At 47.1% G+C, this 11902-nt stretch overlaps 1 protein-coding gene across 1 annotated transcript; it reads left to right on the top strand.

Annotated features, from left to right (window-relative positions):
* Window positions 1–4216: 4216 nt before the first annotated feature.
* LOC142143181 (uncharacterized) lies at window positions 4217–9938 on the top strand. The gene is made up of 3 exons (XM_075200890.1): window positions 4217–4528; window positions 4655–5600; window positions 7669–9938. Exons 1-3 carry the CDS (start codon window positions 4217–4219, stop codon window positions 7743–7745), a joined length of 1335 nt encoding a protein of 444 aa, XP_075056991.1. The 3' UTR covers window positions 7746–9938.
* The last annotated feature ends 1964 nt before the right edge of the window (window positions 9939–11902 follow it).

Below are 11902 nucleotides of genomic sequence, written 5' to 3'. Positions count from 1 at the left end.
ATAGGACTGGTCACCGGGAGATCACTGAAGAGTAGAAGTGGTATCCAAGTAGAGGACAGCAGCGGAACGTTGATCCAATGCAGACAGGCGAGTTGACACAGGCAGGAACACTGTAGAAGCACGGAGAGCGGATCAGCTGGCTGCAGACACGAGTAGAACTGAAGGGTAGCAGCAAGCAGGACACTGCAGGTACACGGAGGTAGCGGATAGGAATCAGCAGGTGCAGTCACGATGAAACACGGGAGAGTAGATATGAGCTGGAACTGTTAAGCACGGAGGCAGCGGATAGGAATCAGCTGGTGCAGTCTCGATGTAACACAGGAGAGTTGAAGTGAGCTGATAACTGTAGTGCACGGAGGCAGCGGATAGGAATCAGCTAATGCAGTCACGATGAAACACAGGAGAGTTGAAGTGAGCTGATAACTGTAGTGCACGGAGGCAGCGGATAGGAATCAGCTAATACAGTCACGATGAAACACAGGAGAGTTGAAGTGAGCTGATAACTGTAGTGCACGGAGGTAGCAGATAGGAATCAGCTAATACAGTCACGATGAAACACAGGAGAGTTGAAGTGAGCTGATAACTGTAGTGCACGGAGGCAGCGGATAGGAATCAGCTAATACAGTCACGATGAAACACAGGAGAGTTGAAGTGAGCTGATAACTGTAGTGCACGGAGGCAGCTAATACAGTCACGATGAAATACAGGAGAGTTGAAGTGGTCTGGAAACCACAGGAGAGTTGAAGTGGTCTGGAAACCACAGGAATCAGGTGAGCTGAATACACGAGGAAACACAGGAACACCTTCAGAGGCTCATGGGGAATGAGACTCCAAGATCAGGCAACGAGGTATAGACAACAGGTGCTTTAAATAGGGAGTGTTACCTGATCAGCCAATTAACTAAAAGGAACAGGTACTGAAGGTTTGAAAGGACTGCGCATGCGCAGACCCTCAGGATGGTGGATGACCACGGTTCCTAAACACACAGGAAGAAGCACTCACAGTCTGGTGAGTGACACTAGCCTTCTGATGATAGCACTAGGGATCATCCCAACACTAGGTAATAATGTAAAGATATAGTATTTTATTATGTGCCACTATTGGTCCCAGAAAGCCCTGGTAGCCATAAATTGCTTGGGTTTGTTGGTGCTTGTAGAGCTACAAGTGTCCACATAACCATTGCTGCCAGGTAACCTGTAGTGCCATATAGAAAAGAACAAGAAAAACACACACACACACACACACGCCATATTAAAAGACTCACCCAATCCTATGTTTTCCCACTTTATTTCATGCCTAAATCCTTAGTGAGCTTCTTCCTTCTTTTTCTCTTTTCCTTCTTTCTTGCCTAGTAATCCAATAGTTAAAAATAAAAAACCCTGGTAGACGATGTACAACTTGCAACTACGGAGCAAAGAAGCAATTGACCTGTTCACAAGTAACCAAGCAGGAAGGCTTTATTCTGATTGGCTAGAGCATGATAACGCCAGCTCTGATTGATGATGATGATGACGACGACAGGCATGGCTAGTATTTGGCCTCATCAAGATATGCTCAAAGTCTTTCTTGATGTGCCTTACACTTAGCTTAATGCAGCTACATTCCAAATTACTATTCTGAGTTACACATCTTAACATAATATACGCGCACCTCAAATTACCAAGGAAAAGAACATTTTACGTGTACGTTCTGGCCACCAATTGCCCTCAACTCTAAATGGGCTCCTGAATCTTCAAAGTGATTGAGCAACATTGGTGATAAAGCTGATATTCTGTTTGTGTGTCTCAGACAGACTCTGAGCAGATATGAAAAGGATCATCTGTATCACAAATCTAATATCATGGGCTGAAATATAAAAAGCTTAGTTCTCCCAGAGATTCTTTCCAAAACAATCCACAGGTGTTTCCACAATGCCCAATTCACACTTTTAGGAACTTTTATTTCTTGGAAGAAAGTGACCAAATCATGCAGATTTAGGCTTATGCTTTTAGTAACCAATGTACTGTGCATCCACAAGCTGTGTCTCCCATGGCTCTATGACCTTCTCAACTATTAATAAACATTAAAATATATTAAAAATGTAAAGAACAATGCTGCTAAAAATAAAAGTCCAAAACAAATATAAATTATCTGTGGTAAAAATCTAATAGAATGTTACTAGATGCATTTCTTCATTGGACAGTCAATTTCCTCAGAAGTGTTTGTATAATTGTTTGGAGTCTGCAGCTTAAGGGCTCTCTAATTTTCTTTTATACAGCAGCTTCAAAGGTAATATATATTATATTGCAGTGTTGTCACTGGGCTAGTAGATCCCCAGAAAGAACCACTTGGTTGGGGTAGCTATCAGAGACACACCATGTCCGGCCAAACTGCTTAGTCCTGAGAAGACTGGTCATGAGGTAGAAACTGAAGTGAAAGGATTATAGAAAGAGGAATAGTAAAGGAATAAGCTAAAGTCATGGGATCGGAGAAGGTAGAATAGTGAGGAACAAAGCCGAGGTTGAGCTATTGGAGTGTTATGAGCCGCGGCGGCTCTGGGCACCGCCGCGACTCGCTCCCCTCTGCTTCCGGGCGTCCCGGCCGTCGTCATGACGACCGGGACGTCACTTCCGCCTTACCCCGACCGTTGTTAAGGCAACGGTCGGGGCGCTCCTCATGTGTAGCGCTGCGTCCCGGCATCCATGGCAGCCGGGCGCGTGCGCAAATTAGAGAGTAACCAGCTGGCCCATTTACCTTCCTGTGCCTCAGGCATTTCTATTGGCCAGTGTTAGTATTTAAGGCAGGGAGGGGCAATCCTTCCCTGCCGGTTATAGTTCCTGCTTTGCTGCTGACTAGCCTGCTGTGTTCCTGGTTTCTGTTTCTGGATTGATTACTTGTTGCCGACCTTTTGCCTGTTTCCTGACTTCGTTTGATTGCCTGTGCCCATTGACCTTTTTGCCTGGACTCCTACGCTGCTGATTTGCCTGTGACCTCTGACTCCGGTTTGTGTACTGGATATTCTGTCTGCTGCCGGCCTCGACCCTTGCCTGGACCTCACTCTGCTATTTTCTCTATCACTGGGTTCTCCCCAGTCAGCACACAATTCACGACCCTCAGCTGTCTGCGGTCAAGTCTGTCCCCACCACTAGGGGCTCCAGCGAAAACCAGACTTCTGAGTAGACTCCGGGTTTTGTGTTGCTGGCTGTTGGGGTTCCTAACATGGAGAAGGTAGAATTGTGATGTATAGTCAAACAAAACAAGTCTTCAAAGCACAAGTGTTATGAACACCACAATCTGCAACCAATAACCTCTATACAGAACCTAAAGTACAGGATGTTTTTCACCATTAGCAGTGGCCGAAACCACACTGTTCACTGGTACTCTGATGCCCCCTATAGTGTATAGTTGTTATTAGTTGAGATTGAGGTAGAGTCAGAGAGACTCACAACTATGGAGCAACACACAGACAAAACAAAACAAACAGGACACAAGCCAGGTCAGAGAACAGGAGAGGTACGCAAAGTCAATAAACAGAGTTCAAGGGCAGACAGAGATTCAACAGCAAGGTCCAGTAAACAAAGCCAAGTTCAAACACAGAAATCCAGCAGCAAAAGACAATCAAATCTCAGGATAAATATGCAGCTAGCTTAGGTAAACCTAACACCAGCATTGCAATAATGAAAATGAGTGTATTTATGCAGGTTTTGGGCAATCAACTGCTGGGTAGAAATTATGTGAGCATCGAGTGTGATTGATCAACTGCTGGGTAGAAAGCACGTGAGCAGAAAGTGATGATTCAGCTGTTACGTATTTACAAGAGAATCCCCTATAGACGAACGCTACTAAATAGTGACAGTGTTGCTTCGAGCTTGCACTTACCTGAAGGGGTTAACAGGGATGTAGACCCGACCAATGAGGTTGAGGGGAGGGTCTTGTGGCTTTGTATAGTATCTTGTACTTCCTGGTCTGAGTCACTCGGCTGGCAAAATCGTGGAAGAGAGCACGTGGAAACAGATAAGGATTTGTTTTAATTTTCTTATACTGTAATTTTTCTGCTCTTTTTCTTTCATTTTGCTCCCCTTTTTCTCTCTATTTTTTCCCATATCTTGATCTTTGCTGTGTATTTGTTTTAAATTGTTGTTTTACTTTTTCTTTCCTTATCTGTCTTTCTGTTTCCTCTCTCCCCCCCGTTTGTTTTTGTCCGTTTCTGATGTGATTAGCCCTGTTTTTTGCCAGTATGCCCCGTCCTAAGAGGGTAGCGAGCAAACCTGTCCGTCTCCGCTCCACCTCCCCTGGCCCTATGCGGCGCCATCAGGGGGATGGGGGCGCGGCTGCGGGGGTGGGTGGCATCTCTGGCGGGGACAAGCCCTGTGTTCCTCGCCGGCGTGAAGGTGGTGTGGGTGCCGAGGGAGCGCCTAGTGTTAGAGAGCCCCGGGGGAGGAAGAAGTCTGAAAGGCGCGGCTCGGCGGTTCAGACTAAACCACAGAGCAGCGCGCGCATGCGCAGACCCGCGGCTCCAGCGCTGTCAGCTCCCGTTGCTGGAGCAGGGGTTAGATCAAGAGGGGGTCACAGACTAGCTGCGAGGCAGCGTGTAGCGGGCAGTAGGGAGGAATCAGAGGCAGGGGTGCGGGTGGCAACCCCTCCTCCTCCAAAGGCAGATAGTTATGTCGGGTAGCGGCGGGAGTCTTTGGCCACAAGGGGGAGCCGACGAGACAATTTCAGTCAGCACAGGGGTGGTATTGCCATTAACCCCCCTGTGCTGGCTGCCAGAGAGAGAGTGAGGGAATTTGGGTGCCCAGCGCCTCACCAACTTTATTTTCCCCCCAGCCCATTTTTGCCCAACAGTGCCAGAGGTCCAGCATGGGGGGCGCAGACCCTGGGCTGCCCTTTGTCTGTACGCAGGGCACTGTATCTTCCTACATCAGGCGTGGAGGAAGCAGGTTCGAGTACCAGAGCCTTTTTCGCTCAGAATAGAGCCAATGTCAGAGGGGAGTCGAATCAGGATTTTGGGGTGCAGGGATTTTGGGATGCGCGGGATCCATCTGGGCTCAGATGGGAGGAGGCTTTTGGTTCTGCGGGCCGTAGTCTAAGCAGGATTCAGCGCCACCGGTTATCTCCTCCCTATTATAGACAGTCACTGGATACCAGCTCCTCAACACTGGGAGAAAGGGGGGACTGGAATGTGGGGTATGGTCTTCGCTCTGAGCAGGCGAGCGGCATTATTTTTGACTATTTTCATGGAGGCAGCGACGCAGGAGCACCGTCAGGTGCAAGTGAGCCAGTAAGGGGGGATGAGTGGGGCCTAGGGGCGGCAGGTGAGGTGTACGAGTATCACGCGGCGGCGCAGGGTAGGCCCGTCTGTTCCTCGTCTTTCGGGTCATATAGCGTACCCCTGTTAGATTCAGGGGTTTTGAGGAATGTCACCCATGATGTGTCAGAAGCTCACGATTATGTCTCTCCAGTTCTACAGAGCCAGCATTCGGTGCCTCCAGGGATGGGAGTTCCTTTGACGGAGCCAACGGCAGCCGCTGGTGGGGCATCAACAAGCGTGGCAGATCATTCGGTTGGGGAAGAGGTGGCGAGGACGGAGGAGCGACCAGCAGTCGGGCAGCATTGGATAGGTGCGGTATGGGGGAGGAGAATTACAAAACATTCCCTAGATGGGTAAAAGGTTTTTGCGTGTTTGCAACGCTGTACGCTGACTTTAGACCGGAGGAACAGGTGGAGGTGTGGAAGTACTTACATTTGATTACAGACCTTTACTTAAAGGACGGGCCAGTCATTTGGAGGGCTTACGACAAGATGTTTCGGAAAAAGATGACGGGTCGGGAGAGGTTACCCCTGGGATTCAAGGATATTGATACCTGGATGGACCTCATGAGGCCCAGTAGTCAGAAGCAGGAGGCGACACAAGGGAGGCGGTTTCCTGGGGCGGGGAGGGCGCAGCAGCCCCTCCCCGGCAAAGGAAAGTGCTTCGCGTTCAACTCGGGGACATGTCAGAGGGGTGCGGCGTGCAGATTTCGCCACTCCTGTTCCAACTGTAACGGGTTCCACCCCGCATCAGATTGTAGTAGAGCCAGAGCGGGAGGGGGGAGTTGCTACAGCAGCTTCAGGTCAAGGCCAAATCCCCAATTAGACTGGAAGAGTTAGACAGGTGGCTTAGACTTTATAGTGACACCGATGCAGCAATCACGATTCGTGAGGGTTTTCAATTTGGTTTTAGAATCCCTGTTTTGAGACAATTGGAGCTACCATGGCCCCGTAATTTAAAATCGGCCGTTACATTCCCGGAGATATTAAACGAGAAAATAGCCAAAGAAGTCCGGGCGGATGTTAGGTCCTTTTGCAAATGTTCCCATACCCAATTTGGTAGTGTCCCCGGTAGGTGTTGTGCCCAAGAAGGCAGAGGGTAAGTTTAGACTTATTCAGCACCTTTCCTACCCATTAGGTAATTCGGTAAATTATGCCATAGACCCGGCGGTGAGCACCGTTCAATACCAGTCCTTTGAAGAAGCTCTTTCCCTGGTGCAGGAGTTCGGGGAGGGGGCCCTTATGGCCAAATTCGACATTGAGTCGGCTTTTCGCCTGTTGCCACTCCATCCTGAATCATTCCAGTTTATGGGTTTCAGACACCGCAACGGTTTCTACGTGGACCGTTGCTTACCCATGGGTTGCTCGATATCATGCGCCTTGTTTGAGAAATTTAGCAGCTTTCTCCACTGGTGCATTCAGGCTGGAACCGGGCACAGGTGGATAGCTCACTATTTGGACGATTTTTTGATTGTAGGTCCTGATAGCTCCCACACATGTTTGGAGGTATTAAAATCAGCGCAGGCCTTATTTACGGTCATGGGGGTTCCCATTGCACACGATAAAACGGAAGGCCCCACACAGCGTTTATCGTTCCTGGGGATTGATATTGATTCGTAAGCGGATTGTTGTAGGCTCCCTGAGGATAAGTTAAAAAAATTAGCGGGGGCAATTGTGTTCACGCTGGGTGCCCCTTCCCTCTCGTTGAAAAAAGTGCAGTCACTACTGGGGCTTTTCAATTTCGCATGCAGAGCAATTCCTATGGGCAGGGTTTTCTGTCGCAAGTTGCAAAAGGCCATAGCGGGAAAGAGTAGGCCTCATGCGGCAGTCTGCCTGTCATGGGAAATAAAAGAGGATCTTGTGATATGGCAGAGGGAATTGAGGGAATTCAACGGTAAAAGGATATGGCCCACCCCTCCGGTAAACAATGCGACGCTTGACCTTTACACGGATGCTTCGGGTGCGCAGGGTTTTGGAGCTTATCTAGGCGGGCAGTGGTGCGCGGAAGCGTGGCCGGAGTCATGGCATAGGAGTGGATTGGTAAAGAACATGGTTGTGTTAGAGCTATTTCCGATTATTGTAGCCATCGAGTTGTGGGCTGTTTCTTTACGAGGCAGTCACGTGGTTTTTTGGTGTGATAACTTGGGGGTAGTCCAGTCCATAAATAAACAGAGCGCGTCCTCCCCGCAGGCTATATCTCTGCTGCATCATCTGATACTTCGCTGCCTAGAGCACGAGATAACATTCAATGCTTGTCATGTCCCGGGAGTTAAAAACGACATAGCGGATGCCTTTTCCCGTTTTCAGTGGAAGAGATTCCAAGAGCTTGCCCCTCAGGCCAGTACCATAGGCATTCCCTGTCCCTCTTGTGTTTGGCAGATCATCACGCCGGCATAAGGGGTCTGGCAGAACGCGGCCTGGCGCAATCCACATTGCGGGTATATCGAGCAGCGTGACTGCAGTGGGTCCAATTCAGCAGCACCAAGGACCAGTCAGAGGCAGGCCAGAGGGATGCGGTCATGGAATTTATGTGGTTGAGTATGTCATCTGCTTTGGCGGGCATTTTGTCTATGGCACGGCTGAATGGGGTGGCGGATGTCACTAAGGGCTTTTTGATATCTAAAGCGCTAAAAGATTGGGCGAAGGAGAGGCCAGTCACAGCGGACATGCTTCACCCAATCATGTTGCAGACGTTATCTCAAATTATGCGGGCCCTGGCGGACGTTGCGAGGGATGAGTATGCGGCCTTGTTGTTTCGGACTGCATTTTGCCTGGCGTTCTTCGGGGCCTTCAGGGTTTCGGAATTAGTTGGTCAAGTTGTAGCGCATATCCCCATGGGTTTGCTTGCAGAAAACATTGTCATACGGGACGAGCATCTAAGCTATAAAATAACCAGATCCAAAACTGATCAAGGTGGGAGGGGTTGCTGGGTGCAGATGCAGGCTCAGAAGGATAAGGAGACATGTCCCGTCAAATTAAGCTCCCAGTTCATGCAAATTAGGCCCGTTCTCCCAATTTTTCTAGTTCATAGAAGTGGAACACAGCTCACAAGATACCAATTTAATGCGGTGCTGAAGCAGGGGATTACGTTTTTGGGGCTAGACCCATCTGTGTACAGCTCTCACTCTTTTAGAATCAGAGCAGCCACCTCCGTGGCTTTGGCAGGCTCATTGGTGGAAGCTATAAAGTCACTGGGTAGATGGAGATCTGAGGCCTACAAAGGTTACATTAGGCCTAATGTTTAAAATGTGATGACTTGTATTTCAATCTGTATTGCTGCCTTGTCTTTCTCTTGTTTTGTTTTTTCAATTCTACTTTACGCTGGTTTTTGTTCATTGTTTGTCACTGTCATGTTTATCTAGACCTCCTTTTATATGGTACCTATTGTCCGTTCTTCCTTTCCCCTTCCTGGTTACTCAAGGCTTATCTGCTTGTCGCTTTGAGCGAGGGCGCGAAGGGCTTTCTCTCGTTTTTTTTCTCCGGAGGTCTGATTAGTAGTGTGCCTCTGGGGTTTGATCGGGTTTCACCTTCGTGTGAGTAACTTACCCTTCCCCAAACCCATTTCTCCCCATTTCTTTTACCTTGCCAGCTATGCTCCAGGCTCGTCTGATGGGCTGCCTTTGTCAATCACTAGGTGCACCTTTAGTGCTGTGTGTGTTGGTCAAGTAATATCGCAGTATTTAACACTTATCTCTTTTCTAGATGCTGTGGTAAATGCGAGAGATATTTGGATCATCGGGCACTCTTACATATTCTGGGCAGCTAACCAGACGGGGGTTCAGACGAGGTTTACCAGTGGGGGGAGTAGCAGGGTCTATTGGTTAGGTAAACGAGGTTTGGTTTGGGGTAGTCTATTGCCATGGCTAAAACAGTTGATTGAGTTGGGGAGCCCCTGACGTACTAGTTATCCACCTAGGGGGGAATGACTTGGGTAAGGGTAAGTCCCTAGATCTAATTATCCAAATGAGAGAGGACCTGCACTATATTAAGAATACATGGCCATCAATCATACTTGGCTGGTCCGCGATGATCCCGAGATTGTCTTGGCGATCTCCAATCCCGTTAAAGAAAATCCTTATAATGGCGCGGAAGCTTAATAGTGCGCTTCGGAAGGTAATTAGGTCCCTCGGTGGATTTGTGGTGGATCACCCGGTGATAACAGCAGATAGGGTGAGTCTCTATAGGAGAGACGGTGTGCACCTCTCGGACGAGGGGTTGCTTGTTTTTATGGAGAGCATTTGGTTGAAGTTGAGGAGAGTGCTTGGTTTGGATGGTGGCGGGCTGCTTTGCCCTTAGGGCAGGAGCGTGGGAGGAATGCACTGCGATCAGCGGCTGATATATACAGCTCTATTGTGATTGGCCGCAGGTATCTGTCCCCTTACAAGGCAATCGGTAACTCTTGTCCGTTCCGTGGGGAGGGGCCTCGCCCGGCTCAGTGAGGGAGGGGGAGTGAGTAGTGAGGTGAGTGCAGTTTACTCTGACGCCAGGTTAGGGCCGGCCAAGCAGTGGGGTTATGAGAGAAGTGGGTGAACTTAAGGCTATATTGCCATGTCCACGCTTGGTTGGGTATCGCTGGAGCCGATCCACAGTGCTCTTTCTCCGCCACCAGGTTTAATTAGGTTATAATAAAATACTTTAGTGCCACTTTACTCAAGTCTCCGTGTCTTTATTTTATATAAGTTTGTTATCTTATTCAAGGTATGGTAAGGCAATGAAGGGCATACACAGTGAACTATTTATGAGCAGAGATGAGTCTAGCAAGTGCTGGTAATCAGCTGCAATGTGGAATCTGCATTAACAGCTCAGGAAGCAGAATGAGTAAGGTTGCTCAGCAACAGACAAAACAACTCTCATATTCAGCAAAATCTGGAAAGCATAAAACAAAACACAGAGCAGCAAAAACATAAAAACAAGCAAAGAAAGTCAAAAGAAAACTTTGCTCTGATTGACTTAACCTTTTCACTGGAGGGCTGTGCAGTAGTCCAGGTGAGGTGACTAGTTTGATTGCTTTTCTTAGCAGAGAGCTGATTACAGGAATTGAGAGAACGTAATTGTAGTTGTCACTGTTAACTGTTTTCTGACACATGTCATCTGGAGCAAATGTTGTAAATTCTCACAAGGACCAAGTTTTTTTCTTTAATAAATTAGGATGTTAAAGCTGTTAAAGATTCTACCTTACATCACACCCTGATCCAGGCAGATGATGCACATTGTCTCTCAGCAGGCTAGACTGCTGGGAGATGCAGATAGATCACTAAACTTAACTCCATTTTGTTGGAGTTTAAAGGGTGGTGCATTTTTGTTGTAGACCAGCAGCTGTGAGAATCACACAAATGATATCTGCAATTTTTCACCAGGACCTCCACCTTTCAATAACGATTTATTAGATGACACATCAACAAGATTATGATAGTGTTATGGCAATATCATTTCAGATAAAAAAAACACCTGTAAATGCTTCACAAGGTCTCTGCTATAGGAGACCCATTTCCAAAGAACACAAATAGTTCTAGAGATTTGCCGCTGGTCTTAACTTGTTATAGTAGAGGATTATTAAATCTAGTTTGTTGGACAGGTCACGGTAGAAGTCCAGTAATCGGACTGATGTCAGGGCAGGGACAGGTTAATAACAGGTCTGGTAGTCAGGCCAGTGTCAGGGCAGGCAGAGGTCAAAAGCAAAAGCAAATCCAATAACAAGCTGAGGTCAAGGGCATGAGAAAGAAACAGTGTCCAATAAATGGTCTGGTTCACAACAGAAGATATACACACACAAAGGACATACAGACACAAGCACACTGGTTCAAAAAAACTCGCCAGTATAAACAGGGCCCAATTAAAAATTAACTGATCCTTAATTTAAAATCTGTTTCCCCAACAATGTTCAATGTTTTTGTCAACGTGTTTCTGACACTCTGCTCCACTAGGCTTTTAAAATGTCATGGCAATCTTTGTCACTCATTACATTTTCATTAAAAACAGAACTGCATAGCAGAATGGAGGCATGAACAGTCTCTACTGAAGGTGAAAATGTGTCTCTCCAACTTGCTTATCTTAAAGCACACAACCCAAGGATGACTCATTGTCTTCAGTCAATACCATGGGAATAGATCAAGATTAAAACTACTATGTTTTTCTTTCATGTTTTCGTTTTACTTTGGAGAGAAACTATTTGCTTATATTTTATTTTATATTTTTATCAGTTTATTCCTCTGCTTGTAACATTTTTGCACCCCAAATAAAATTGTGCCACCCCCCCAAAAGGCTCATGCCCCAGGCTGCTGCTTAGTCATCCAATTGGATAGTCAGTTCCTAAACACAGGTGGTTGAAAAGAAGAGGTTTATAAATGCTGGGGAACCAATGACAGGGAGAGAGAGTACTGACAAGGTATATTAAAAAAACACTTGTGCAAATGGAACACAGTGCTAGGCACTTTAATTCCATAAAATGCAGGTGTTTATAACGCTTATGACAAAAATGTGGTAGAATGAATTTCATACCTTAACTATGTACAAATTAAAGTTAGTTCTATATTTCTTACCCTAAATATATTCCCTACTTGGCTCCTATGGTTTGGCACAAGTTTCTATGGTCCCTTGTTATGGAGTAGGTGCT

The sequence above is a fragment of the Mixophyes fleayi genome, chromosome 3 (assembly GCF_038048845.1).
Source record: "Mixophyes fleayi isolate aMixFle1 chromosome 3, aMixFle1.hap1, whole genome shotgun sequence".
Lineage (NCBI taxonomy): Eukaryota > Metazoa > Chordata > Amphibia > Anura > Limnodynastidae > Mixophyes > Mixophyes fleayi.
This window is presented reverse-complemented; position numbering and strand designations above follow the sequence as displayed.

What these genes read in the sequence shown, in the direction of transcription:
- LOC142143181 (XM_075200890.1), top strand. Translation starts at nt 4,217, where the DNA reads ATGCCCCGTCCTAAGAGGGTAGCGAGCAAACCTGTCCGTCTCCGCTCC. An exon ending in CTCCCGTTGCTGGAGCAGGG is followed by an intron (nt 4,529 to 4,654) that starts GTTAGATCAAGA and finishes TATGTCGGGTAG; the next exon opens with CGGCGGGAGTCTTTGGCCAC. An exon ending in AGTCGGGCAGCATTGGATAG is followed by an intron (nt 5,601 to 7,668) that starts GTGCGGTATGGG and finishes TGTGTTTGGCAG; the next exon opens with ATCATCACGCCGGCATAAGG.